General features: G+C 44.6%; 2 protein-coding genes across 7 annotated transcripts in view; one reads left to right on the top strand and one right to left on the bottom strand.

Moving 5' to 3' along the window:
• itgb1bp1 (integrin beta 1 binding protein 1) overlaps window positions 1-24,826 on the top strand; it is a 33,220-nt gene that overhangs the window by 1,363 nt on the left and 7,031 nt on the right. Inside the window, exons 2-8 of one of the 5 annotated variants that reach the window (XM_060934105.1) lie at window positions 1,890-2,036; window positions 3,448-3,584; window positions 3,674-3,752; window positions 3,838-3,968; window positions 5,501-5,593; window positions 9,445-9,594; window positions 13,203-13,918. In XM_060934105.1, the coding sequence (XP_060790088.1) occupies window positions 3,513-3,584; window positions 3,674-3,752; window positions 3,838-3,968; window positions 5,501-5,593; window positions 9,445-9,594; window positions 13,203-13,274 (597 nt within the window). In that variant the 5' untranslated portion in view covers window positions 1,890-2,036; window positions 3,448-3,512 and the 3' untranslated portion in view covers window positions 13,275-13,918. Of the gene's footprint in view, window positions 1-1,889; window positions 2,037-3,426; window positions 3,585-3,673; window positions 3,753-3,837; window positions 3,969-5,500; window positions 5,594-9,444; window positions 9,595-13,202; window positions 13,919-24,826 lie in introns of those variants that run through there. The other 4 variants (XM_060934104.1, XM_060934103.1, XM_060934102.1 and 1 more) reach the window with 4 other exon arrangements.
• asap2a (ArfGAP with SH3 domain, ankyrin repeat and PH domain 2a) overlaps window positions 15,340-24,826 on the bottom strand; it is a 157,440-nt gene continuing 147,953 nt past the window's right edge. For both annotated transcript variants that reach the window (XM_060934099.1, XM_060934101.1), the window contains exon 28: window positions 15,340-17,081. In XM_060934099.1, the coding sequence (XP_060790082.1) occupies window positions 17,007-17,081 (75 nt within the window). In that variant the 3' untranslated portion in view covers window positions 15,340-17,006. The remainder of the gene's footprint in view (window positions 17,082-24,826) is intronic.

Here is a 24,826-nt window from a genome sequence, read left to right as displayed (position 1 = left end):
GCCCGTAGTCAGCTGGGATAGGCTCCAGCTTGCCTGCGACCCTGTAGAACAGGGGTGTCAAACCTGATCCATAAAGGGCCGTGTGGCTGCAGGTTTTCATTCCAGCCATGCAGCAGCACCCTGATTTGGCTTATTCAATCAACTGACACACCCACCCTTTAATCAAGGGTGGGTGTGGCTGCAAGTATTTGACTGTGTGAAGACAGTTCAGTTCCAAGTCAGGTGTGCTGCTGCATGGCTGGAATGAAAACCTGCAGCCACAAGGCCCTTTATGGATCAGGTTTGACACCCCTGCTGTAGAAGGATAAAGCGGCTAGAGATAATGAGATGAGATTTAATTGACCAAGCTAATAATGGAACAAGTAAATTTTTACTGGCTTCTCAGCTCATCTCATCTCATTATCTCTAGCCGCTTTATCCTTCTACAGGGTCGCAGGCAAGCTGGAGCCTATCCCAGCTGACTACGGGCGAAAGGCGGGGTACACCCTGGACAAGTCGCCAGGTCATCACAGGGTTGACACATAGACACAGACAACCATTCACACCTACGGTCAATTTAGTCACCAGTTAACCTAACCTGCATGTCTTTGGACTGTGGGGGAAACCGGAGCACCCGGAGGAAACCCACACGGACACGGGGAGAACATGCAAACTCCGCACAGAAAGGCCCTCGCCGGCCACGGGGCTCGAACCCGGACCTTCTTGCTGTGAGGTGACAGCACTAACCACTACACCACCGTGCCGCCCTCAGCTTGTTATTTCAGAGTTTTATTCATTTTTTACGTCTCCTGTAAAAAATGAAAAATGTCACATAGCAGGTTTTGACCTGACAGCGACGATATTCATGTTCCAGAAAACTCCATCTGCAGTAATGAATTTATCCAGGGCATTATGGACATACACATTCATGCACTTCATTCATTCATCCATCATGGTGGGTCATGGGTGAACTGGAGCCAAATCCCAGCTGACACTGGGTGAGAGACAGGGCTCACCTTGGGCAGGTCACAGGGCTTAGACAGACAGGCACACCTCTGGGCATCTTAGAGTAGCCATTTGACCTAATCCACAATATCAAATCTGTTTGTTTCACACTTTTAACAACAAACATTGTCGCAAAACAGCATTACGGAACATTTCAAGGCTTTAAACACGAGCTCATTTTATCCCCGATGAGCAGCCTGTGGCGATGTTGGCAAGGAGACGACATGAAGAAACCTCAAGAGGAACCAGACTCAAAAGGGAACCCAGCCTCATTTGGGTGATAACAGATAGCATGATATAAATAACTCCTTTTGGATAGTCACAAAGTGCAGCTGTGCAACCAGGAAATTCAGTACAGTTTTAACATGAAGTCTGTTTTGTTGACGTTATCGACTGTTCGTTGATGGAAACTTGAGTGCAGGAACTGCAGTACTAAAGTTAGTAAGTTAACTGTCGCCTCAGCCATAATAGTAAAACTGTAAGCGTCCAGAGCCAATCTTGTCTTTGGATTGTGGGAAGAAACCGGAGCACCTGGAAGAAACTGACCCAGGCGTGGGGAGGATGTGCAAACTCCGTACAGAAAGGCCCCCGTCGACTGGCAGGTTCAAACCCAGAACCTTCTTGCTGTGAGGTGACTGTGATACCCAGTGCACCACTGTTCTGCCCACACACTCATAACTTGTACTGGAGGTGGATGGAAAACAGAGAACCTGAAGGGAATACACACAGACATGGGGAATGTGCACAGAAATGCCACACAGACAGAAATCCAAGCTTGGGCTTGAACCCTGGCGCTGTGAAGTAGCTACGCTACCCGATACCAAAACTTACTTGTTGTTGTTTGCTGATAGACCATATACTTTGTAGGGGAACAATTCCTGACTGTAGCCAATTTCTTGTTTTAGCAATGGACATTGTCACAAAGCAGCTTTTCAGAAATGTACCAGTATACATTTTGGTGGCAAGGAGATCTCCGGGACTTTGACTTGAAGAAACCTTGACAAGAACCAGAGTCAAAAGGGAACCTATCCCCATCTGGGTGACACTGGATAGTATGTTTTCTTTTTATTTTAATATAAATATTTCCTGTTCTGTAACTGTGTACTAAATAGTCAAATTGTGTAAACAGCAATTTATGAGCAACTTTGATTATGAGAATCAGTCATTTCTGAATTCATGAAAGTGCATGGTGCAGTGGTTAGCCTCACAGCAAGAAGGTTCTGGGTTCAAACCTCACAGCCAACAGGGGCCTTTGTGTGTGGAGTTTCTTCCAGATGCTCCGGTTTCCCCCACTGTCCAAAGACATTACAATGGCATTTAGCAGACACTCTTATCTCGAGCAGCATACCCAGAGCAGCCTGGGTTAGGTACCTTGCTCAAGGGCACCTCAGCCTTTCCTGCTGGTCCAGGGAATTGAACCGATAACCTTTTGGTCCCAAAGATGCTTCTCTGACCATTAGGCCATGGCTTCCCCATGCAGACTAGATAAAATACCCAGCCACTTGGGTTGCACAAGCCAGTGCATACTTGGTGCCAGTCCCAAACCTGGATAGATCAGGGAGGGTTGCGTCAGGAAGGGAATCCAGTGTGAAACCTTTGCCAGATCAAATATGAGGAACAGATCTGCTGTGGCGACCCTGAACAGGAACAGCTGGAAAAAGAGTATTGAACTGAAGTTACTGACTATTCAATGATGGAGATTTGAGTCCAGATTGTTAGCAATTGCAGTCCTAAGGCTATCCAAGGAAGAACATCTTCAGCCAGCTTTATGGTTTCTATCTGGTACCATCCACAGTAATCTCTCGGTGATCTTTTGGCAATCCTTAGCAGCAGTGAGTGATTTTTCAGCTGATGAGAAAGTCCAGACAATTATCTGGCTGGTGGGCTATTTTTTTTTTTTTTTTTAGCACAGAAGATAAACTGATATGGCAGTGTGTGTGTGTGTGGTGTTGAGACGAGTGTTTTGGCACAGCAGCATTGTTGGGATTTTTAAAATACTGTGTCATGCTTCTTTATTAGACATACATGGTAGACCAGTAATTTTGGTATGTGAAGAGTTGAGAGTCGAGGCTATAGTGCTCCCCCCCCCCCCCCCCCCGAAAGGGGAAAAAAAAAGGGGGGGGGGGGGGGGGAGTCTGTCATTTAGATATTCGTTTTGTTGATTTTGATATCTTTGGCAAAATATTCTGAACTCTTAGAAATAAATCCAGTCCTTAGAAAGAAGTCTGTTTTAAGCAAAGCAGTAGACCGATAACTTTTTTTTTTTTTTTACTGTATGATTTCTTGCCTTCTAAAACTAACAGCACTGCTGATGTAAATGTCTGTAAAGTTCAGTTGAGTGTCTCTGCCAGCGTAGAGAAAGCAGCACTCTCCACTGTTTATGTACAAAGGCAGACTGATTAATGATCTGTCCACCTGAGTGCTCTTTGCTCTTTGTCACAGCGTTGGTTGGATTGTGTTTAGAGGACTGGTGTTAGGAGGCCTGGAGTGCTGGCGTCATTGTGAAGAATGTGGTGTCGTGGTGAAGAATGTTCCGCAAGGTCAAGAAGCGCCACAGCAGCAGCAGCTCCCAAAGCAGTGAGATCAGCACCAAGAGCAAGGTGAGCTGTGCTGCAGTCTGATCCGTCTCCGCTTCAGTGCATGAGTCAACTCGGGTCGTGACCTTAACGTCTGTTCTCTCCTTATATAGTCTGTAGACTCCAGTCTGGGAGGCCTGTCCAGGTCCAGCACAGTCGCCAGCCTTGATACAGACTCCACCAAGAGCTCAGGTTAGCTGTCATGCATTTAATATAAACAATGCAGCATTCATCTATACAGTACATAAATAATAAAATCTTCACATTGAACTTATAGGAAACAGTGCGTCTGAGACATGCGCTGAGTTCAAAGTTAAATATTTGGGAGCTGTTGAGAAGCTGGACTTTGAGATGAGCAAAACCCTGCAGGAGCCATTAGACCTGATCAGCTATATTGATGCAGCTCAGGTAATAGTCACATAGTTGTATGATCTACTATAGAGGCGTAGCAGTTTTGGGATCATGATCTCAATTTCATGTTAACTTCTGGAAAATATACACAGCTCTAGAACATGGACATTTTTAGAGGAATGCACAGAATGTCTTGTTGCCACTTTCTGGTACTCTTAAAGGCCTAGAGAAATGAACCCCCTTCCTCTTTGGATGATCATAATCGTACAAGTCCTGACAATGAAAACTTGTAATTGAAACCCATGTTGTAAATGTCAGGAACATTTCAGAATTTGTCGATTTTTAAATTTCCTGCCAAGGTAATCCAACGTCACCATTATTAGCTGGCTTTTGCGTGACGTCAGGAGTGTGGGTAGTTTTACCGGCGTTTTTTCCACTTGCGTCCACCCAGTGTAGCTTTTGTCCGACTCTGCTTTCAGTTTGACAGAAACTTGCAACAGAACACAACGTAGAAAGGGAGAAAAATCGTTATACTACAATCTACGACTGTTCTGGAGAAGGGGGAGAGGAAAAAAGGGAAAGAGCACGGAAAGCGATGTATCGCTGCCAGGTGCAGTAACATAAATGCTGCGGAGGGAGTGGTCCTGTTCCATTTCCTGAAAGATAATCACTAATTAGTCAAGACTTTGCTACAATGAACTGCAAAGCATTTTGTTTCCAATATACTGTAATACTACTAACTTGAGGAATGCATCTTCAACTTCCAGTCATCCAACCCACCCACCCCCCATTGCGTGTTTACTGGGCAGTCTACTGCCGGCAGTAGACTATGCACGGCGCGCGCACACAGTGCACCGGACGCAGGATTATGAGCAACATTTACACGCTTGCGACATCCGATCTTATCATATCTGATGCACTTTAACAGGAAGAAAAATGCATGCGCGTAATCATTAATTATTAACTGAGGCGTGTTAAATGCTCTCAGATTGCAATATTGCAAGACTTGATTTGTTTTTTTTAGTTTTGTTTAGGAATGATGAAAGGTAACCACTGTGTTCTGCACATCTCTATCTCTCTCCATCTCGTGCGTGCTACAGAGGAAGAATGTCGTGAACTGGCAGTTTCTTGACTTGGGGGCTCGAAAAAAGAGAACCATTTTACTCTGGGATATCTTTGATAATCATCTGCCCTTTCATCCGACATTAGAAGAATCACCATCAGAATTTTCTCCAAAGCGTGATTCCATATCAAGACTGAACTAACCGCTGCTGCGCACGGGAACGAAACTGATAGCTGGATTGTTACACGTTTGATGTATGCACCCCTTCGGGATCTTCTGGTTCAGTCTCGGCAGATTCCGTGAAAATCGGCTGATCTTATTGATTTTCCATTAATTTATGGCCTTTTGGATCAGCTATGGTTCGAAAGCACTTGGTCAATCAACATAATGATTGTTGCTTTCTACAAGGAAAAAAGTGGGGTTTAGAGGCATTACATAAACTTTAAGCTGGCAGTTTACCAGTTTTAACATCGTCTCAGTCCCTGGCACTGTTTAATTCTTGGAAATGTCTGTATTCTCTCCAAAGCAAGACGGAAAGCTGCCGTTTGTGCCTGGAGAAGAGGAGATGATCCTGGGAGTGTCCAAGTATGGCGTCAAAGTGGCGTCTTTGGACCAGTGTGTAAGTCTCTTCATGACACTCTGCACATATTCAAATTGATTGCGAAGAAAATGGCACGATAGGGCAGCTCAAGTAAAGCGAAGTACAAAATCCCCATATGTTGTAGTTCTGTTAAAATTAGACTAAAACGTTGTCAGCCCACACACACATTTTGGTGCATCTTATATTTGAATATACAGTAACTGTGCTGATTAATTTATGCTACAGTACAAGGCCCTATACAGTGGTGCTTGAAAGTTTGTGAACCCTTTAGAATTTTCTATATTTCTGCATAAATATGACCTAAAACATCCTCAGATTTTCACACAAGTCCTAAAAGTAGATAAAGAGAACCCAGTTAAACAAATGAGACAAAAATATTATACATGGTCATTTATTTATTGAGAGAAATTATCCAGTATTACATATCTGTGAGTGGCAAAAGTATGCGAACCTTTGCTTTCAGTATCTGGTGTGACCCCCTTGTGCAGCAATAACTGCAACTAAACGTTTCCGGTAACTGTTGATCAGTCCTGCACACCGGCTTGGAGGAATTTTAGCCCATTCCTCCGTACAGAACAGCTTCAACTCTGGGATGTTGGTGGGTTTCCTCACATGAACTGCTCGCTTCAGGTCCTTCCACAACACTTCGATTGGATTAAGGTCAGGACTTTGACTTGGCCATTCCAAAACATGAACTTTTTATTCTTCTTTAACCATTCTTTGGTAGAATGACTTGTGTGCTTAGGGTCGTTGTCTTGCTGCATGACCCACCTTCTCTTGAGGTTCAGTTCATGGACAGATATCCTGACGTTTTCCTTTAGAATTTGCTGGTATAATTCAGAATTTATTGTTCCATCAATGATGGCAAGCCATCCTGGCCCAGATGCAGCAAAACAGGCCCCAACCATGATACTACCACCACCATGTTTCACAGATGGGATAAGGTTCTTATGCTGGAATGCAGTGTTTTCCTTTCTCCAAATGCATATAACGCTTCTCATTGAAACCAAAAAATTCTATTTTGGTCTCCTCCATCCACAAAACATTTTTCCAATAGCCTTCTGGCTTGTCCATGTGATCTTTTAGTAAACTGCAGATGAGCAGCAATGTTCTTTTTGGAGAACAGTGGCTTTCTCCTTGCAACCCTGCCATGCACACCATTGTTGTTCAGTGTTCTCCTGATGGTGGACTCATGAACATTTAACATTAGCCAATGTGAGAGAGGCCTTCAGTTGCTTAGAAGTTACCCTGGGGTCCTTTGTGACCTCGCCCACTATTACACGCCATGCTCTTGGAGTGATCTTTGTTGGTTGACCACTCCTGGGGAGGGTAACAATGGTCTTGAATTTCCTCCATTTGTCTCCATCTGTCTGACTGTGGATTGGTGGAGTCCAAACTCTTTAGAGATGGTTTTGTAACCTTTTCCAGCCTGATGAGCATCAACAACGCTTTTTCTGAGGTCCTCAGAAATCTCCTTTGTTCGTGCCATGATACACTTCCATAAACATGTGTTGTGAAGATCAGACTTTGATAGATCCCTGTTCTTTAAATAAAACAGGGTGCCCACTCACACCTGATTTCAATCAATGGGATGACAAACACCTGACTCGAATTTCACCTTCAAATTAACTGCTAATCCTAGAGGTTGGGCGGCACGGTGGTGTAGTGGTTAGCACTGTTGCCTCACAGCAAGAAGGTCCTGGGTTCGAGCCCCGGGGCCGGCGAGGGCCTTTCTGTGTGGAGTTTGCATGTTCTCCCCGTGTCCACGTGGGTTTCCTCTGGGTGCTCCGGTTTCCCCCACAGTCCAAAGACATGCAGGTTAGGTTAACTGGTGACTCTAAATTGACCGTAGGTGTGAATGTGAGAGTGAATGGTTGTGTGTCTATGTGTCAGCCCTGTGATGACCTGGCGACTTGTCCAGGGTGTACCCCGCCTTTCGCCCGTAGTCAGCTGGGATAGGCTCCAGCTTGCCTGCGACCCTGTAGAACAGGATAAAGCGGCTAGAGATGATGAGATGAGATCCTAGAGGTTCACATACTTTTGCCACTCACAGATATGTAATATTGGATCATTTTCCTCAATACATAAACGACCAAGTATAATGTTTTTGTCTCATTTGTTTAACTGGGTTCTCTTTATCTACTTTTAGGACTTGTGTGAAGATCTGATGATGTTTTAGGTCATATTTATGCAGAAATATAGAAAATTTGAAAGGGTTCACAAACTTTCAAGCACCACTGTCTTTATATTCTGAGGCATTTTTGTCTGTGTATACCGTATTTTCATAGTTAGCTTTTTCTTTCTATCACGCACCCACTGCTGCCTTCCTTAGTGCAGCCATGCTGTTCATTAAGTACGGAATAAAACACGATGAGCAGGTGGTCTGAATTTAGTTGATAAATAAATACTTTTATTCCTCTTAGTAACTTGACTAACAATTTTCATTAAATGTTCATAGTTACATTTAATGTAGTAGGAGTATTCATGAAACTTGAAACTCGTTTGTTATTCTCCCCCCAGCATATAATGCGGGGTGGGGGATATGGCTATCAATCTGTCCGTCCGTCTATAAACCTTTTAGTTTCTGGAGCATAACTCAAACTATTAGGATTTTTTTTTTTTTCAGGAAACCTGACAGTTATGTTAAGTGACTAGAGGAGTTGTGCCTTTTGACATTTTGGGGTTTCTGTGGAAAAACACTCCACCCCCATTGGAGTGGGGTTTTGTGTGGGGGTAGGGGGAGGGTGTCATCTCCTGATGACTCGTTACTTGTTGTTATAGTAGTGAGGGAACGGGTTGATGGCTAACCAGCCCCCTCCCTTTCCCTTCTTTCTTGAAATTAATAAGAAAAACTCAGCTTTTGATATTACAGAGAAACCAGAAAGCACAAAGCTCTCTGTACTGAATATTTTCCCATGGTGGAAAACATACTGCCAGAGACACCAGAGACCAAAAACTCTACAATATTAATGATTAGACATTTTTAATTTGTTAAATGGTAGCAGGTGGTGGTGGGTTTTTTAATTTATTTATTTAATTTTTAAAAATAAATCCCTTTATTATTCGTCTTTGGATTATGTGGAGTGTCCACCATGCAAGGACAAGAACATTTTTATAAAAAGCATATGATTTAAACACGCACCCCCCGGTTAACACCATCATGAGAGCCATGCTGTTCTGGAAAATTAATCAACACCTTCTGACCAGTCTGATTCGAGAATTCAACAGTGCTGTGGTATAATATTCACTAGCTTCCCATTTGACTTCTCAAGAAAGGCAGAATGATTTTGCACATCAGTACAAGCAGAAGTCTTCTTTCAAATCAGTCTTTTGTAACCTGCTGCTATTTCAAAACATAAGCAAACATAAGCATCATCACAAAACCATGAGGTAATTGAAATGTCTGCAGTAAAGGAGTGTTCACTTTGAGAGATAAAAAAGGGCTTTGTCACTTTTTCCATCAGGAATGCTATATTTCTCCCAGCTCTTTTTACTCATTATTTTGAATTTGTCCCTTCACTCTGGTTAACTCTTGTTGTTCTGAGTTGTGTGCGCCATCTAAAATTGTGTAACAACTTCTAACAGTTGTTACTTCATACAATACAGTAACTTTCTACTTGGAACAACAGTTGATCCGTTTGCTCTGTTGATTGGCCAACATGCATCAAAATCAAATGACCTTTAAATAAAAGGAAAAGTGAACTGACTTGATGTGCAGGTTTCAGATTTTCTCACTCATTATGCATAAAGTTGAGGAACCACCGAATTTTATTATTATTATTTATTATTATTATTATTATTACTATTTTTTTTAAACACCACCTTTCATTTTTCTCTGACACTCCTACTGCTCTTTACCATCTCTTTAGGAGGTGTTACACCGCCACCCTCTCTACCTGATAGTTCGCATGCTGTGCTATGACGACGGTCTTGGAGCCGGGAGGAACCTCCTGGCACTCAACACCACTGATGCCAAGCAGCAGGAGTGCAGTATCTGGGTTTACCAGTGCAGCAATGCAGTAAGCTGATACATCACACCACTCAATAGCCTGCATACTTCATATTCAGGGTTTTTTTTTTTTTTTTTTTTAAAAGGAACAGTCCACCGTACTTCCATAATGAAATGTTCTTCTCTGAATTGAGACGAGCTGCTCCGTACCTCTCCGAGCTTTGCGCGACCTCCCAGTCAGTCAGACGCGCTGTTACTCCTGTTAGCAATGTAGCTAGGCTCAGCATGGCCAATGGTATTTTTTTGGGGCTGTAGTTAGATGCGACCAAACTCTTCCGCGTTTTTCCTGTTTACATAGGTTTATATGACCAGTGACATGAAACAAAGTTCAGTTACACAAATTGAAACATGGCGATTTTCTATGCTATGGAAAGTCCGCACTATAATGACAGGCGTACTAACACCTTCTGCGCGCTTCGGCAGCGCATTGATACCTTCACTCCTGTTTTTTATCATCAATGCGCTGTCGAAGCGCACAGAAGGTGTTAGTATGCCTGTCATTATAGTGCGGACTTTCCATAGCATAGAAAATCGCCATGTTTCAATTTGTGTAACTGAACTTGTTTCATATCACTGGTCATATAAACCTATGGAAACAGGAAAAACGCGGAAGAGTTTGGTCGCATCTAACTACAGCCCCAAAAAATACCATTGGCCATGCTGAGCCTAGCTACATTGCTAACAGGAGTAACAGCGCGTCTGACTGACTGGGAGGTCGCACAAAGCTCGGAGAGGTACGGATCAGCTCGTCTCAATTCAGAGAAGAACATATTTCATTATGGAAGTACGGTGGACTGTTCCTTTAAAGATTTTTTTTTTTGGCTTTTTCTACCTTTATTGGATAGGACAGTGTAGAGACAGGAAATGAGCGGGAGAGAGAGAATTGAACCTGGGTCCCCGGATTTATGGTATGGCGCCTTATCCACCTGAGTCACGACGCTCCCATGTTTTCCTGTTTTGAGTCCAGTTAATTTCCCATTTGCGCACTGTTTTTGCATTATTATATTTTAAATCCGAGTTGCTTTTGTTGTCTTAAAGCTAGACGGCCTTTTGATTTATAAAATCGGTGAAATTTTGTTCCTTCTAAAATTCAGTGTGATGTTTATTTCTGTAATCTTTAAAAAAAAAAAAACAGGCCACTCTGTGGCTGTTTATTTAATTTGAGGGGATTCCCTAGCAAATAATGTGCATGAAATCACTTGCTTTGTGCAGTCAAGCAGACAGAGGAAGTCCATGTGCAGGTTTACCTTCTTGGTTTTACGGCAGCTGGCATCCAGTGTTTTCATTACTGCCATCTACAGGTTTACCTTGACCGTGCACTGACGGTTACATCATTCTGTCGCTAAACGAACAGCTGATCACACCAAGGTGCTCACTGACCGCTGATATTTATTAGTTTGGTCCTGTGTTTCAAGTTTCAAGTCTATTTCTATAGCGCTTTTAACAATATACATTGTCGCAAAGCAGCTTTACAGACTTTAAACATGAGCTAATTTTATCCCTAATCTATCCCCAATGAGCACGCCTGTGGCGACGGTGGCAAGGAAAAACTCCCTCAGGCGAAATGAGGAAGAAACCTCGAAAGGAACCAGACTCAAAAGGGAACTCATCCTCATTTGGGTGATAACAGACAACGTGATTAACGTTTTCAAACAGTTTTAACATGAAGTCAGTTTCATTGATGGAAACTTGTGTAAAACTGTTCATGACAACTGCAGTCCTAAAGTTAGCAAGTCAACTGTAGTCCTCAGCCATAAAAGCATTACTGTAAGTGTCCAGAGTGACTTTCAAGTGTCCGTATGGGGCCGTCCTCCACAGGAGCGATGTAATGAGACTCCAACCAGACACAGGGCACCAGGATGGATCAGGCAGGTCCGAGGAGCAGAGGTGGTCAGCATCTCGATCTCAGGATTGACATGTAACAGACAGAGGGACTTTCCTTTGTAACTTACGCTACGTTCACACTGCAAGGCTTAAGGCTCAATTCCGATTTTTTTGTGAAATCCGATTTTTTTGTGAGGTCGTTCACATTAACAAATATATGCGACTTGTATGTGATCCTCAGTATGAACGAAAAGCGACCTAAAAGTGTTCCGCATGCGCATTGCAGGATACGACGACGTCACACGCAGTGAGCATGGCCAGTGTTTACGGAAGTAAAACCGCCCGGTTGCGGTATGACCCATCCAATCTAGCTTGAATAGCTGCATCCCCCCAAATGGAAATCAGCTCCCTAACCTCTGCGTCCTTCCATTGACAAGATTCAGAACCTTCACAGCCCGAAGCGTCCCTCGCATTGATGTCATGCGCAGGGGCGCAGATACGTTTTTTGAACTGGGAGGGACAAAAAACTGGGGGGGACAAAGCTGCCAGCAAACCAACCCCAACCCCGATATGCCTGTCAAACTTGTTGTTAGTAACCATAGCAACCAAGCTCGAGCTCGCAACCTGTGCAATCTGCGCAGCTCAACCAACCGAATATCAGTCTTTGTTTTATGTGAGTTGTTGCAACTATGTATACACTGCCGTGCACCTCAATAAACCGAATGGTAATTAGTCTTTTGATTTTTCCGTGAGGTTTGCCTTATGCAAAGAAAGACAGCATAGACGTTTTTTCCTCCCTATAAGTGGGGGGGGACCGAACGAGGTGAATTTAAATATGACTCGTCCCACCCTCTATCTGCGCCCGTGATTATGCGCCATGTTGTTGTAACTTTTTTGAGAGACCCGCTGCCTAATTCAGCGCAGAATAGTGACGTTTGTGGCTTGTTGATGACGTGTAAGTCGGATGAATGCGACCTGGCGGTTCAGACTGAAGTCGCATATGAAAAGATCGGATAGGAATCGGAATTAGGACCACATATCCAAACGGCCTGGGTCGGATTTGAAAAAATCGGATCTGTGTCGTTCATATTGTCAATAAAAGATCAGATACAGGTCACATATGGGCGAAAAGATCGGATTTGAGTCACTTCAGCCTGCAGTGTGAACGTAGCCATAATGTCTTCTGTTACTGTAGTCGGTCTTTCACATTTCATTCACACACTCTCGTCCTCCATTGTTTTCTCATGTCTCAAATTTGTGCCCCACAATGCCTTGCGCAAATGCGGAAAGCCCAACACGTGATGCATGACGTAGTGTCTTGAATTGGGTCATGGTGAAGCAGGAAACAATTGGGGGCCACGTGGCCCTAAATCCATTAATTGTTCTGTCTTTAAAAAAAAACTAATAAAATTGGGAGTCTGATTTCGAATTCAGTAGCTTTTGGTTCACTAAACAAAAATAACTGGGTGTCAGAGAAAATTCTTTTTATGACCTACAAGTGAAAAATCTGAAAGGCAGTCTACCTTTAAGGAATCGCATGGTACTGTATGTAGGCCTTGTGAGGTGTGGGTTGTTGTTTTTTTTTTTTTTAATAAATGAGAAATGGAGATCACACCTTTTCTCGTCATATTCAGTGTCCATACCTTGTTCAGCTTCTCATACAGTTTGTTTTTTATATCTTAAGCTGAATTTTACAATTATTGACAAATCATTTTAATGGTATTGCCGTAAATCTTATTACTATACCGTATTAAAGTTACGGTACTGTCTGACACTTGGTTCTGTCCACTGCAGGAGCAAGCTCAAGCCATCTGTAAAGTGCTCTCAGCTTCCTTTGACTGTGTTCTGGCCTCGGATAAATCCTGAGGCCCGTCTCTCCTGCGAAGGCCTGCTCTCTAACAGATGGTTCGCTCGGCATAACGGCTTGATCCCTGGATAATGTTTACAGTGTCTGTAGAGGTCACCCTTTTCACCCGGGACGGAGGCCATTTTTGCTCATCCTCTCGTAACGGTTAAGTTTAGGATTAAAATGACGTAAACCTGCTCCATGATCAAGTAAACCGCATGCGTGTGTATGTACGAGTGGCCTCTACAGGGAGAGCGTTTACATCAGTCATGTACATTTATACCCTCTGCTCCCGATCTTACAATCTCCATCATCCAAAGGCCTTCCAGGCAAGCATGTACCCTTATTTAATGTAAATAGACACTGAACTCGGCATACGGTTTCTGCTGTGGTCCAGTAACTGAGCATCTCATGGGATTACTCCTAGCATTGGTACAGTAATTAGTGAGTACGGAGGAACACAAGGACTTATTCATCAAACATGCTGTAAATTCCAGCTATCTGTAGCCCTGTGGGTGGAAGACTGCTGAGGTCTGATGTTCAGTGCTGTTGGCACCAGACCTCCTTGTCTGCTCACAAATCCTGGTCCAGATGGGACTGGATCAGTTCATACGGTACTAGAACATTTTAAAAATGGTACAATAAACTTTTTAATTAATTTGAATTTATTGGAAGTCTTTTTTTTTTTTTTTTTTTTTTTTTAAACTCCGCTTGTCTTTGTCCTTGATAAAAGCCTGGTATGGTCAGTCTCACCAGTGAAGGTGACTTTTTTTTTTTTCCCCCCCATAGCAGTCTTAAAGCATTAAGTATTACTGTGTAAAAAGTTTAAAAGAAAAGTTATTTATTAATAAGTTCCCCCACTTCAGTACAAATTACTTCATTTATTTTATATTTTAATGCTCTGGTGCTCTGACAACACTACAATGAAAGTAGGCTTGCTGAAAACTTCAGCACAATATTGCAAAATAACTTATTTAATCTACTGAAGCCGTGGGATTGTATAACAGTGTTTCGGAAATCAACCTTGAATACATTGTCATTGAAAAGTGTAGATCTAATCTTTGTAATGACGTTAAAATCATTAGAGCTACATCGTTCAAATGTAAGTTATTTGAGCTGGAAGGAGGCAAGTAGCAACAGCTCTTCAGTGACGTATTGCTGAAACATTGCTTGGTAGTTACCTGACGATGCAGTTAGCAGCAGTGTATTTTTGTGGTTAGTCCACAGACTGACCAGTAGCACCAGGAAGACTTTTAGACTTCCTGACAGGTTAGTTTTTATTCTTCTTGTCTAATTTAGTCCATGGGAGTTGCCTCCACTTTCCTTCTGGCTGTAACTTTTTTTTCTCTCCAGTTGAAGTTAAACAGGAGTACTGCTAGCCAAGTGGTGATTATTTGATCCTCACAGGAGACACCCAACACCTACAAACGTGCTTTAACTCTTGCAAAGCTCAGCTTAAAGAGGCAAACTGCTCATATTAATATTGGCTTTGTTACGAGAGCGTATTTGTTACTGCAGCTTCAGTGGGTACATAATATGCACAAGAGAAACTATTGCTGAATTATGAAGCTACAACACTTTTTTTTTTTTTCCTCTCCTTTTCTCCAAACTTTTGAAAGACCAAACTGAGTGTGCACTGGATACAAACAGGAGAAAACAGTTTTTTGAAAAAATAGCTTCCACAGCAAGACTAAAATAAATAATTTCAGAATTAACGATAGATGCAATGCACAATGCTTTTAATAGTGCACTGGTGTCTACCATTGTACTCCACTAGATGGTGACCTTGTCATATTCTTAGACGAGGAACAAGTTGGTCAGAGGGATTGTTTACAGACAAATATACCCTACCGAACTGGCCTGAGTTTCCCAAAAGCATCACAGCAAGAGGATAAATTGTTAAAATGGTAGCACGAATAGCACCATGAACACACACTCTCCTAGTTAAGATGCTCTTAGTGTTAAGAGGCTTTTGTAAAACCTATCAAAATGTTCTGTATCTCCCCCCCCCCCCCCCCCCGCAAGTTCAGCCACCGTTTCCTTTAAAAAAAAACAAAAAACCAGTAAGCTCTAACAAGGAACAGGTTTGATTTAACTTCCAGTTTTCTCATTTATTTATACAATATTAGAGTCAACAGTAAATGAAAGTGAAACGTTCCTCTTTGCCTCATTTCGAAATGTCTGGACACCCAGGCGAGAATTGGTACATGACATCATTGCTAGATCAGTTCAGTTTAATGTTTACAATTAAATATACACGTATAAACTCTTCAGTTATTTACAGCACCACATAAGACATAAGTTCCTATTTATTTCCAGTGAGTTAAAAGGCAGAGGAAGATTCTGGAAGTTAATTACACGTCTCTTCTCATTGCTAAAGTTACAGGTCACTGTGTTTCAAGCTCAACAGGGACTATGTAGATTTTAATTAAATGTCATATAACATTCTATAGAGTTGCTCTGCAACCAAATGAAAACTTCATCACGTAAAACATATTGCTGTACAGCATCACATGGTGCAATTTCCACTTCGGGACAAAAAGGGGGCGGGGGTTCTGGAGACGCACCGTTACTGAGGAATGGTTTTGGTTTTCCCTGTTAAAGGGTACATTAGGAGGGTTGGTCCTACATATGCTAAACCTGGGCAGACATTAAATTACCCAACTCTAAAAAGTATTAAAATTTCAACGAGACCTACAGGGCATAAATGAGCATAGGCCTAGCATATTAACAAAGCTAGTATAAACTTGTTCTAAGACTATCATCAGAGGAGTGAATTTAAACAATGCAGGAAATTGTGAAAACATGTAAAAGCTGCAGGAAAAGGATGACGGCAGGTCAAACTGCTCAGAAGACTCGGTTCGTTTTACACCCAGATCTTTGAATCGTTCCGTGATCTGTGCTGCTTGTCGCGATCTTCAGCTCCCCTTTCATTAAGCATCAGTATTTTCTTCTTTCTTTCAGTCCAATATCAATCATAGCATCTAACATAACATCACACACTCTTTCATTCCAAAAATGCATGCTAGAGCTCTCTTTCGCACAAATGTGTTGTGTAGTGTAGTGTAGAGTAGAGTAGTGCAGGAGCGCTCCCAGGTTTGAGCAGTGCAGGATCTATTTATAAGTTTTGATGTGGGGCAGCGAGTGTGGAAACGGGGACAGTGGAGGATCCCAAGGGGAGATGACAGCAAACTTCCTGTTCTGCTCCAATGCAGTGCTTTAAAAGAAAACCACCTCCATTTCTCCTTCTGTGCATCTCTTTTAACCAGACAAGAGATGGAATGTGATGCAGTTTCACACGTATTCTCAGATAAAGAAACCAGTCCTCCCAAATCATCTGCATCTCGAAGCTAGAAGGAAGCGAATAGTTCAGTGTTGAGATCCATCAAGCTTTTCCTTTTTTCAGCTACATAAAAGTGCATTTACCGTGTCAACACGACTGACTACAATTCTTTTTTTTTCTGGTCAACAAACAAAGTGAGCCGAAACATTTGAACAATCATCAAACATACAGGAGCGACTAGGTGTTAAGACATTTAGGGACAAGAAACCTCCACTGTACGAGTCGAGTCGAGTCGAGCAGTGCTCACCGGTGCAAGCTAAGTGTCTGGAAGGAGTCAGTACAGGCACAAGCTTCATGACGAAGGTGAAGTGAATGACTAGAATTATTAGTAATGTCCAAGTCCGTGGAGTCAGAAACATGCTAGGGGATGAGCAGATCAGCCTGGATCTGCATCGGAAACCTTTAACCGTCAGTCTGCCATGAAGTGTACGAATGTGACCGGGAAGGCACCTCTCCTCATTGGTTCTCCTTCTATATGGCCCAGCTGGAAGAAAAACAACAAGAAATAGGTTATTATTATTATTCATTAATTACTGTTCTATCTAATCAGCCAATCATGTAACAGCAGCACATTGCATAACATCACATGGATGCAGGTCAAGAGCTTCAGTTAAAGTGCCATTCCACCATTGGATGTATTTTTTTGGCATAAAATACAATATATTTTATGACAACATGACTAGACAGAGAAATCTTTTAGCTTCAAAATGATATATCAAACAATTTTTTGACAACGACAAGTATATTAATTTTGTGACCAAAGTCACCTACCCTTTTAATTTCCGCGCGGTAGTGAAATGTGATGTCATCGGCAGGTTCCCCTTCTTGTGTACCACGTCACATGTGACGTGGCACAGATTATCAGCAATGGCGGATAGAACGTGATTGTCAGCTTCGGAAAAGAAGCGAAGGAAAATAGCAAGTGATGCCCAAAGGAGACGGTCGATGGTGAATATCGGCACAGCAATCGACAAGTGGAAATCGCGTTCTATTCGCCATTGCTGATAATCTGTGCCACGTCACACGTGACGTGGTACACAAGAAGGGGAACCTGCCGATGACATCACGTTTTACTACCGCACAGAAATTAAAAGGGTAGGTGACTTTGGTCGCAAAATGAATATACTTGTTGTCAAAAAATTATGTTTGATATATCATTTTGAAGCTAAAAGATTTCTCTGTCTAGTCATGTTGTCATAAAATATATTGTATTTTATGCCAAAGAATACATCCATGTTAGGGTTTTGCTGGGATTCGAACCTGGTTCGTTGGTGTGATAATCCAGCAAACCCCCACTAGGCCACCAGGGGGATGACTCAAATGCAGAGGCGTGAGGCGGAAGTAGAAAAAGAATCAAAAGGTTTATTTAAACTATATACACTATATACAGGGCAAAACAAAAGACAAAAAAAAAACCAAAGAGTATAATCCAAAAGAAAAGCAAAGTGCAAAAATACAAAAGCTAAGATCATCAAAAAACACAGTACAAAGGAAACTGGAGATAAACATAACAGCACAAAGACTCCGTGACAAGAGGACTGAACTCAGGGGTATAAATAGACAAACTAATTAAGGACACAGGTGAAGATAATTAGGCAATTAACACAAACACAAGACACAGGAACAGTGGTGGCCTCTAGAGGCCAAAATAAACACGACATGAAAAGGAAATAACAGCGGCCTCTAGAGGCCAAAACAGTCCTAGTCCTAACAGGACCCCCCCCTCTAGGAGCGTCTCCTGACGTTCCCAGGGCGATCCGGATGGGCCGAATGGAAGTCCCGACATAGTTCTTTATCAAGGACATCCCGAGCAGGAACCCAGCAGCGCTCCTCAGGACCATAGCCCTCCCAGTCCACCAGATATTGCAACCCGCCGCGGACCCGGCGGGAGTCAAGCAGGCGATTCACAGTGAACACAGTCTGCCCCTGGAAGATGCGGGGGGGTGGGGGGTTCCTAGGGGCAGGGGCATACGTAGACGTCAGTACGGGCCGTAACAGGGAAACATGGAAAGTGGGGTTGATCCTCAGAGTCCGGGGCAACTGGAGCCGGTAGGAGACAGGGTTCACCCTGCGCACCACCTTGAAGGGGCCAATGTAGCGAGGAGCAAGCTTGCGGTTCTCCACCCGCAGTGGAAGGTCCTTAGTGGACAGCCAAACACGCTGCCCAGGGCGGAAAGCGTGTGCAGGTCTTCTATGGCGGTTGGCCTGAGTCTGGTTGGTTCTGGAGGTCTGTATGAGGGTCTTCCTGACCTTGCTCCAGGTCTTGCGACACCGTCTCACATATTGGTTGACCGAGGGCACCCCCGCGTCCTCCTCCTGGTCCGGGAACAGAGGTGGCTGGAACCCGAATTGGCACTGGAATGGCGACAGCTTGGTGGCCGATGACTGCAGGGTGTTGTGGGCGTACTCCGCCCATGGCAGCCAGGTGCTCCACGATGTCGGGTTATCCATAGCCAGGCCTCGCAGGGTGGTTTCCAGGTCCTGGTTGAGCCTCTCCGTCTGACCATTGGACTGTGGGTGAAACCCAGAGGAGAGGCTGGCAGTGGCTCCGATGACCTTGCAGAACCCGTGCCACACTCGGGAGGAGAACTGGGGCCCTCGGTCTGAGACGATGTCCTGTGGAAGACCAAAGACTCGGAAGACATGATTAAACAAAAGTTTCGCAGTTTCAAGAGCAGAGGGGAGTTTGCACAGTGGTATGAAGCGGCAGGCCTTGGAGAATCTGTCAACTAAGACCAAAATGACCGTGTTACCTTGTGACTCAGGGAGACCCGTGATAAAGTCGACTGCCACGTGGGACCAGGGACGCCGGGGAATGGTCAGAGGATGCAGGAGACCCTGGGGACGCTGTCGTGGGTTCTTGGTTCTGGTGCAAACCTCACAGGACAGGACAAATGACCTTACTTCCTGCTCCATGTTAGGCCACCAGAAGCGTCTTTTCAGGAAGTCCAGGGTCCTCCGAGCTCCCGGGTGGGCGGTGAGAGGGGAAGAGTGACCCCACTGGAGAACCTTGGCCCGGGCTTGATGTGGGACGTACAAGAGGCCTGGTGGCCCCGTCCCAGGACCGGGGTCCTGGCGTTGGGCTCGTCGGACAGCCTCCTCAATACCCCAGCGGACAGGGGCCACAATCCGGGACACAGGGATAATAGGCCCGACTTCATTCTCCCTGTTAGTGGCAGAGAACAGTCTGGACAGTGCGTCAGGTTTGGTGTTCTTGGAGCCGGGGCGGTATGAGAGGGTGAAGTCAAATCGACTGAAAAACAGGGCCCACCTAGCCTGTCGAGGGTTCAGTCTCTTGGCTTGCTGGAGGTACTCCAGGTTCTTGTGGTCAGTCCAAACCAGGAATGGATGTTGTGCTCCCTCCAGCCAGTGCCTCCACTCCTCAAGGGCCAGTTTGACCGCTAGCAGTTCTCGATCCCCCACATCGTACCGGGACTCAGCAGGACTCAGGCGGTGGGAGAAGTAAGCGCAGGGGTGCAGCTTTCCTTCCGAACGTTGAGAGAGCACCGCGCCGACACCACTGTCCGAGGCGTCCACCTCCACGATGAATGGTTGGGAGGTGTCCGGGAGAACCAGAATGGGTGCCGTGCAGAAGCGGTCCTTGAGGTCTTTGAACGCCTTTTCTGCCTGAGGAGACCAGCCATAAGATCCACCTGTCCCTTTGGTGAGGTCTGACATGGGTGCTGCCACAGAACTGAAGTTCCTGATGAACTTGCGGTAGAAGTTAGCGAATCCTAAGAACCGCTGAACCTCCTTAACGGACTTGGGAGTAGGCCAATCCCGGACGGCCAGGGTCTTGGCAGGGTCCATTTGGAGTTGGCCTGTCCGTACAATAAATCCCAGAAAGGAGACCTCGGGAACATGAAATTCGCATTTCTGGGCCTTGGCGAACAGATTGTTCTGTAGCAGCCTCTGGAGAACCTGGCGGACATGGTGGCGGTGCTCCTGCACGGTCTTGGAAAAGATAAGGATGTCATCGAGGTAGACAAAAACGTATAGGTTAATCATGTCCCTTAAGACGTCGTTGATTAGGGCCTGAAAAACAGCTGGTGCGTTGGTGAGTCCGAAGGGCATCACCTGGTATTCGTAGTGCCCAGACGGGGTGTTAAAGGCAGTCTTCCACTCGTCTCCCTGTCGGATACGGATGAGGTGGTATGCGTTCCGTAGGTCCAACTTGGTGAAGACGGTGGCGCCTTGGAGCAGGTCGAAAGCTGTGGACATCAGCGGAAGGGGATATCGGTTGCGCACAGTGATCTTATTCAGGCCCCTGTAATCAATACATGGTCGGAGCCCCCCATCCTTCTTGCCGACAAAGAAGAAGCCGGCTCCAGCAGGTGAAGTGGAGGGTCGAATAAACCCAGAGACCAGGGCATCTTTGAGGTATTCCTCCATGGCCTTGCGTTCTGGCTGAGAGAGTGAAAACAGTCTGCCACGAGGAGGGGTAGTCCCAGGGAGCAAGTCGATGGCACAGTCGTAGGCCCGGTGCGGAGGAAGAACGGCGGCCCTGCTCTTGCTGAATACCTCCTTGAGATCCCAGTACTCTGTGGGAACTTGAGATAACTCGGTGAGATCAGGGGGCTCGGCAGGAGACACAGGAGAGCTAGAGAGCAGACAAGAGGCATGGCATGCAGGGCCCCATTCCACAACCTGGCTTGTTACCCAGTCTATGCGAGGGTTGTGGCGAGTAAGCCAAGGAAGGCCTAGAATAACTGGGAACTCAGGTGAAGGAATCAGGTGCAGGGATATTTCTTCCTTGTGACCTTGAGACTGGAGGAAAACTGGAGAAGTAACTTGGGTGACTCTTCCATCACCTAACGCTTGGCCATCGAGGGCAGACACAGACAGTGGGACTTCAAGAGGTGCAGTCGGAATATTGATGCTTTGGGCGAAGTGAATATCCATAAAGTTCCCAGCCGCCCCTGAGTCTATCAAAGCTTGACAAGAGTGGACAGACTCACCCCAGGAGATGGAGACCGGGATGTAGATTCCTTGGCCAGGGAGTCCGGGAGAGAGGGTAGGCCCCGTCACAACCCTCCCTCGGCTGGACGGGGCGGTCCTTTTCCCAAGAGTTCGGGACATGATGCTCGGAAGTGACCAGGCTTGCCACAGTAGATGCAGCACTTGTCCCTCCTTCTGCGCTCCCTCTCAGATGCGGAGAGGCGAGTACGACCCACTTGCATGGGTTCTGGACAGTCACTGAAGGAGGTAGACGGTCTCCAGGTAGAGGTAGGGAGGCTGGGGGGGCTCAAGGCTTGGTGGCGTTCTCTCATCCTGTTGTCCAGACGAATAGCATGTGAGATGAGGGTTTCGAGGTCACTTGGGCATCCAATAGAGGCCAGACCGTCCTTGATGGGGTCAGACAGACCATGGTGGAAGGCTGACACCAGGGCAGTCTCGTTCCATCCACTTACTGCTGCGAGTGTTCGGAACGAGATGGCGTAATCTGCGACGCTTCCTCCTTGCCGGATGGACATGAGCTTTCGGGCTGCGTCGGTACTGATGTCTGCCTGATCGAAGACCCGAAGCATCTCTTCAGAAAACAGCTGGAAATCAAAGCACTCAGGTCCCTGTCTTTGCCAGATAGCAGTAGCCCAGGCTCGCGCCTTACCAGCTAATAAGGTGATCACAAAGGCAATCTTGCGGCGATCCGTAGTGTAGGTGGTAGGCTGAAGCTCAAAGGTGAGTTGACACTGGGTAAGGAACTCTCGGCACTCACTGTGCTTGCCGTCATACCTCTGTGGTGCAGGAAGGCTGGGTTCGCGAGGTGAAGAAGGCAGCATTGCAGGAGGCACTGGAGCAGGAGTGGGAGCTGGATCAGGAGCAGGAACTGGATCAGGAGCAGGAACTGGATCAGGAGCAGGAGATGCAGGCAGAGATGTCAGCTGTGCCAGGGTTTTCCCAATTTGCTGAAGCAGTTCCTCGTGGCGAGCGAGGGCCTCACGTTGGCTGGTGAGCGTACGTCCATGAGCGTCCATGGTTGCTCCGAAGCGTGTCAAAGCTGCCATAATTCCCTGAAGGTTGGCCGGGTAGACAGTTGAAGCAGCCTCTGCTGAGTCGGTCATGACGGAGTCTTTCTGTTAGGGTTTTGCTGGGATTCGAACCTGGTTCGTTGGTGTGATAATCCAGCAAACCCCCACTAGGCCACCAGGGGGATGACTCAAATGCAGAGGCGTGAGGCGGAAGTAGAAAAAGAATCAAAAGGTTTATTTAAACTATATACACTATATACAGGGCAAAACAAAAGACAAAAAAAAAACCAAAGAGTATAATCCAAAAGAAAAGCAAAGTGCAAAAATACAAAAGCTAAGAAGATCAAAAAACACAGTACAAAGGAAACTGGAGATAAACATAACAGCACAAAGACTCCGTGACAAGAGGACTGAACTCAGGGGTATAAATAGACAAACTAATTAAGGACACAGGTGAAGATAATTAGGCAATTAACACAAACACAAGACACAGGAACAGTGGCGGCCTCTAGAGGCCAAAATAAACACGACATGAAAAGGAAATAACAGCGGCCTCTAGAGGCCAAAACAGTCCTAGTCCTAACAATCCAATGGTGGAATGGCACTTTAATGTCCACATTGGAATGGAGGAGAAAAAAAAAAATTCATGTCCTCTCAGTGACTGTTCTTTTGTGATTTTTTTGAGCGCAACAGTCTCTAGATTTTATCCAGAATGGTGTGGAAAAAACAACCAAGCAAAGAAAACAGCCACTGAGCAGCAGTTCTGTTTAGGGGAAAGGCCTTGAGAGCGATCAGAGGAAAATGGCCGACAGGAAGGCTACAGTAACTCAACTAACCACTCTTTACAGCTGTGGTGAGTAGAAAAGCAGCTCAGAATGAACAACATGCCAAAGCTAGTGGTAACAGATCCTGTCAACCAAGGAGTCTGAGCCTACAGCGGGCACAGGCTCTCCAAACTGCACAGCTGAAGACTGGAAAAAGACCCGGCGATTAAATACTCAAATCGTGCCACGGTCAAAGTCACTTTTCTTGCATTGTGCTGCTGCTACATGATTCAGCAGGTGTTCCTATTAAAGTGGCCACTGAGTGTATGGTCAAGTATTCTAAAGTTCAATTTGATACTTTTTATTTCCAAACCAAAAATTGCAGTGCCAGTAACATTGCAGACATACAGAAACACCTCAAAATAATTAAACATCAGGAAAACTGTTTGTGTGTATTTTATAACAAACACACAACAGCTTCCACATGGTTCCCATGATCGACGTGTGCAAGGAGTTTGAGTTCTAAGTAGGAACACATTTTAACCAGCAAGAGCATTTCTTGTCCAGTAAAAACTTTGGGTTGAATTCAAATATAACCATTTATTCTACCCACATTCACTGGATATGAGTAATCGCATGCTCTGATCAGCTGCTACTACTAGGATATCAGCTCATATACCATGAGTAGAGAAAAACAAAATGGCAGAGCGTGTTGCTCAACCAACCAAGGATGAAATAAAAACTCTACTCAAAAGCAAAACCCCCAAAATTATCAAGTATTTAAAAGAAACAGAAATAGGTAAAAGAATATAGTCCCCCCCCCCCCCCAATATCTCCTGTTCCACACTGCAGCCCAGTCGGTGGCTGTAATGCCCCTTTAAGTTGGTTTGCCAACTGCAAAAAAAAAAACCCTAAGGAAAAAAAAAACTACCAAAAATACAAAAAAAAGCGCAACAAAATATGGAATAAAAGTATTTGATGGTAAGAACGCATCTTTAATTTTTCAAGAATTATTATTATAGCATTTTTGACAAATTGCTGCTGTCATTTCTCCAGTTTGTTTACATTCTAAGCGGAAATGATTTTGTCGGACGTTTTGTAAAGTTTTTATTTATCAAATTTGCAAAATATAAAATAAAAAAAATGCTCTGTTTCTCAAAATCCAGTGAATGTGAATAGAATAAAACAGTTATTCCATTCAATCTCGTCGTACATGGCTTATAGCCAACTCGGCGCTACGCACCTCATCGGCTGTCGGCTCATGTACGACTTGATTTCGTGGAATAACTTAAATGGACATGTGCTAACTCAAAAGCAGGAAGCTAATGCTGGCCTCAGTTTACGGTACGAGCCTTTCTAACATGAAAGACCCTGTGTTAAGCAGAGTGCATAATGCGATCTCAAATGTTTGCAAAACAGACTCACATTAAAAAAATAAAAAAATTTTTAAAAAGGACATGCAACACATGGCACAAAGCCTAAAATCTAAGACTTTA

The sequence above is a fragment of the Neoarius graeffei genome, chromosome 11, assembly GCF_027579695.1.
Source record: "Neoarius graeffei isolate fNeoGra1 chromosome 11, fNeoGra1.pri, whole genome shotgun sequence".
Lineage (NCBI taxonomy): Eukaryota > Metazoa > Chordata > Actinopteri > Siluriformes > Ariidae > Neoarius > Neoarius graeffei.
Note: the sequence above shows the minus strand (reverse complement) of the source record. Positions and strands in the feature narration are given on the sequence as shown.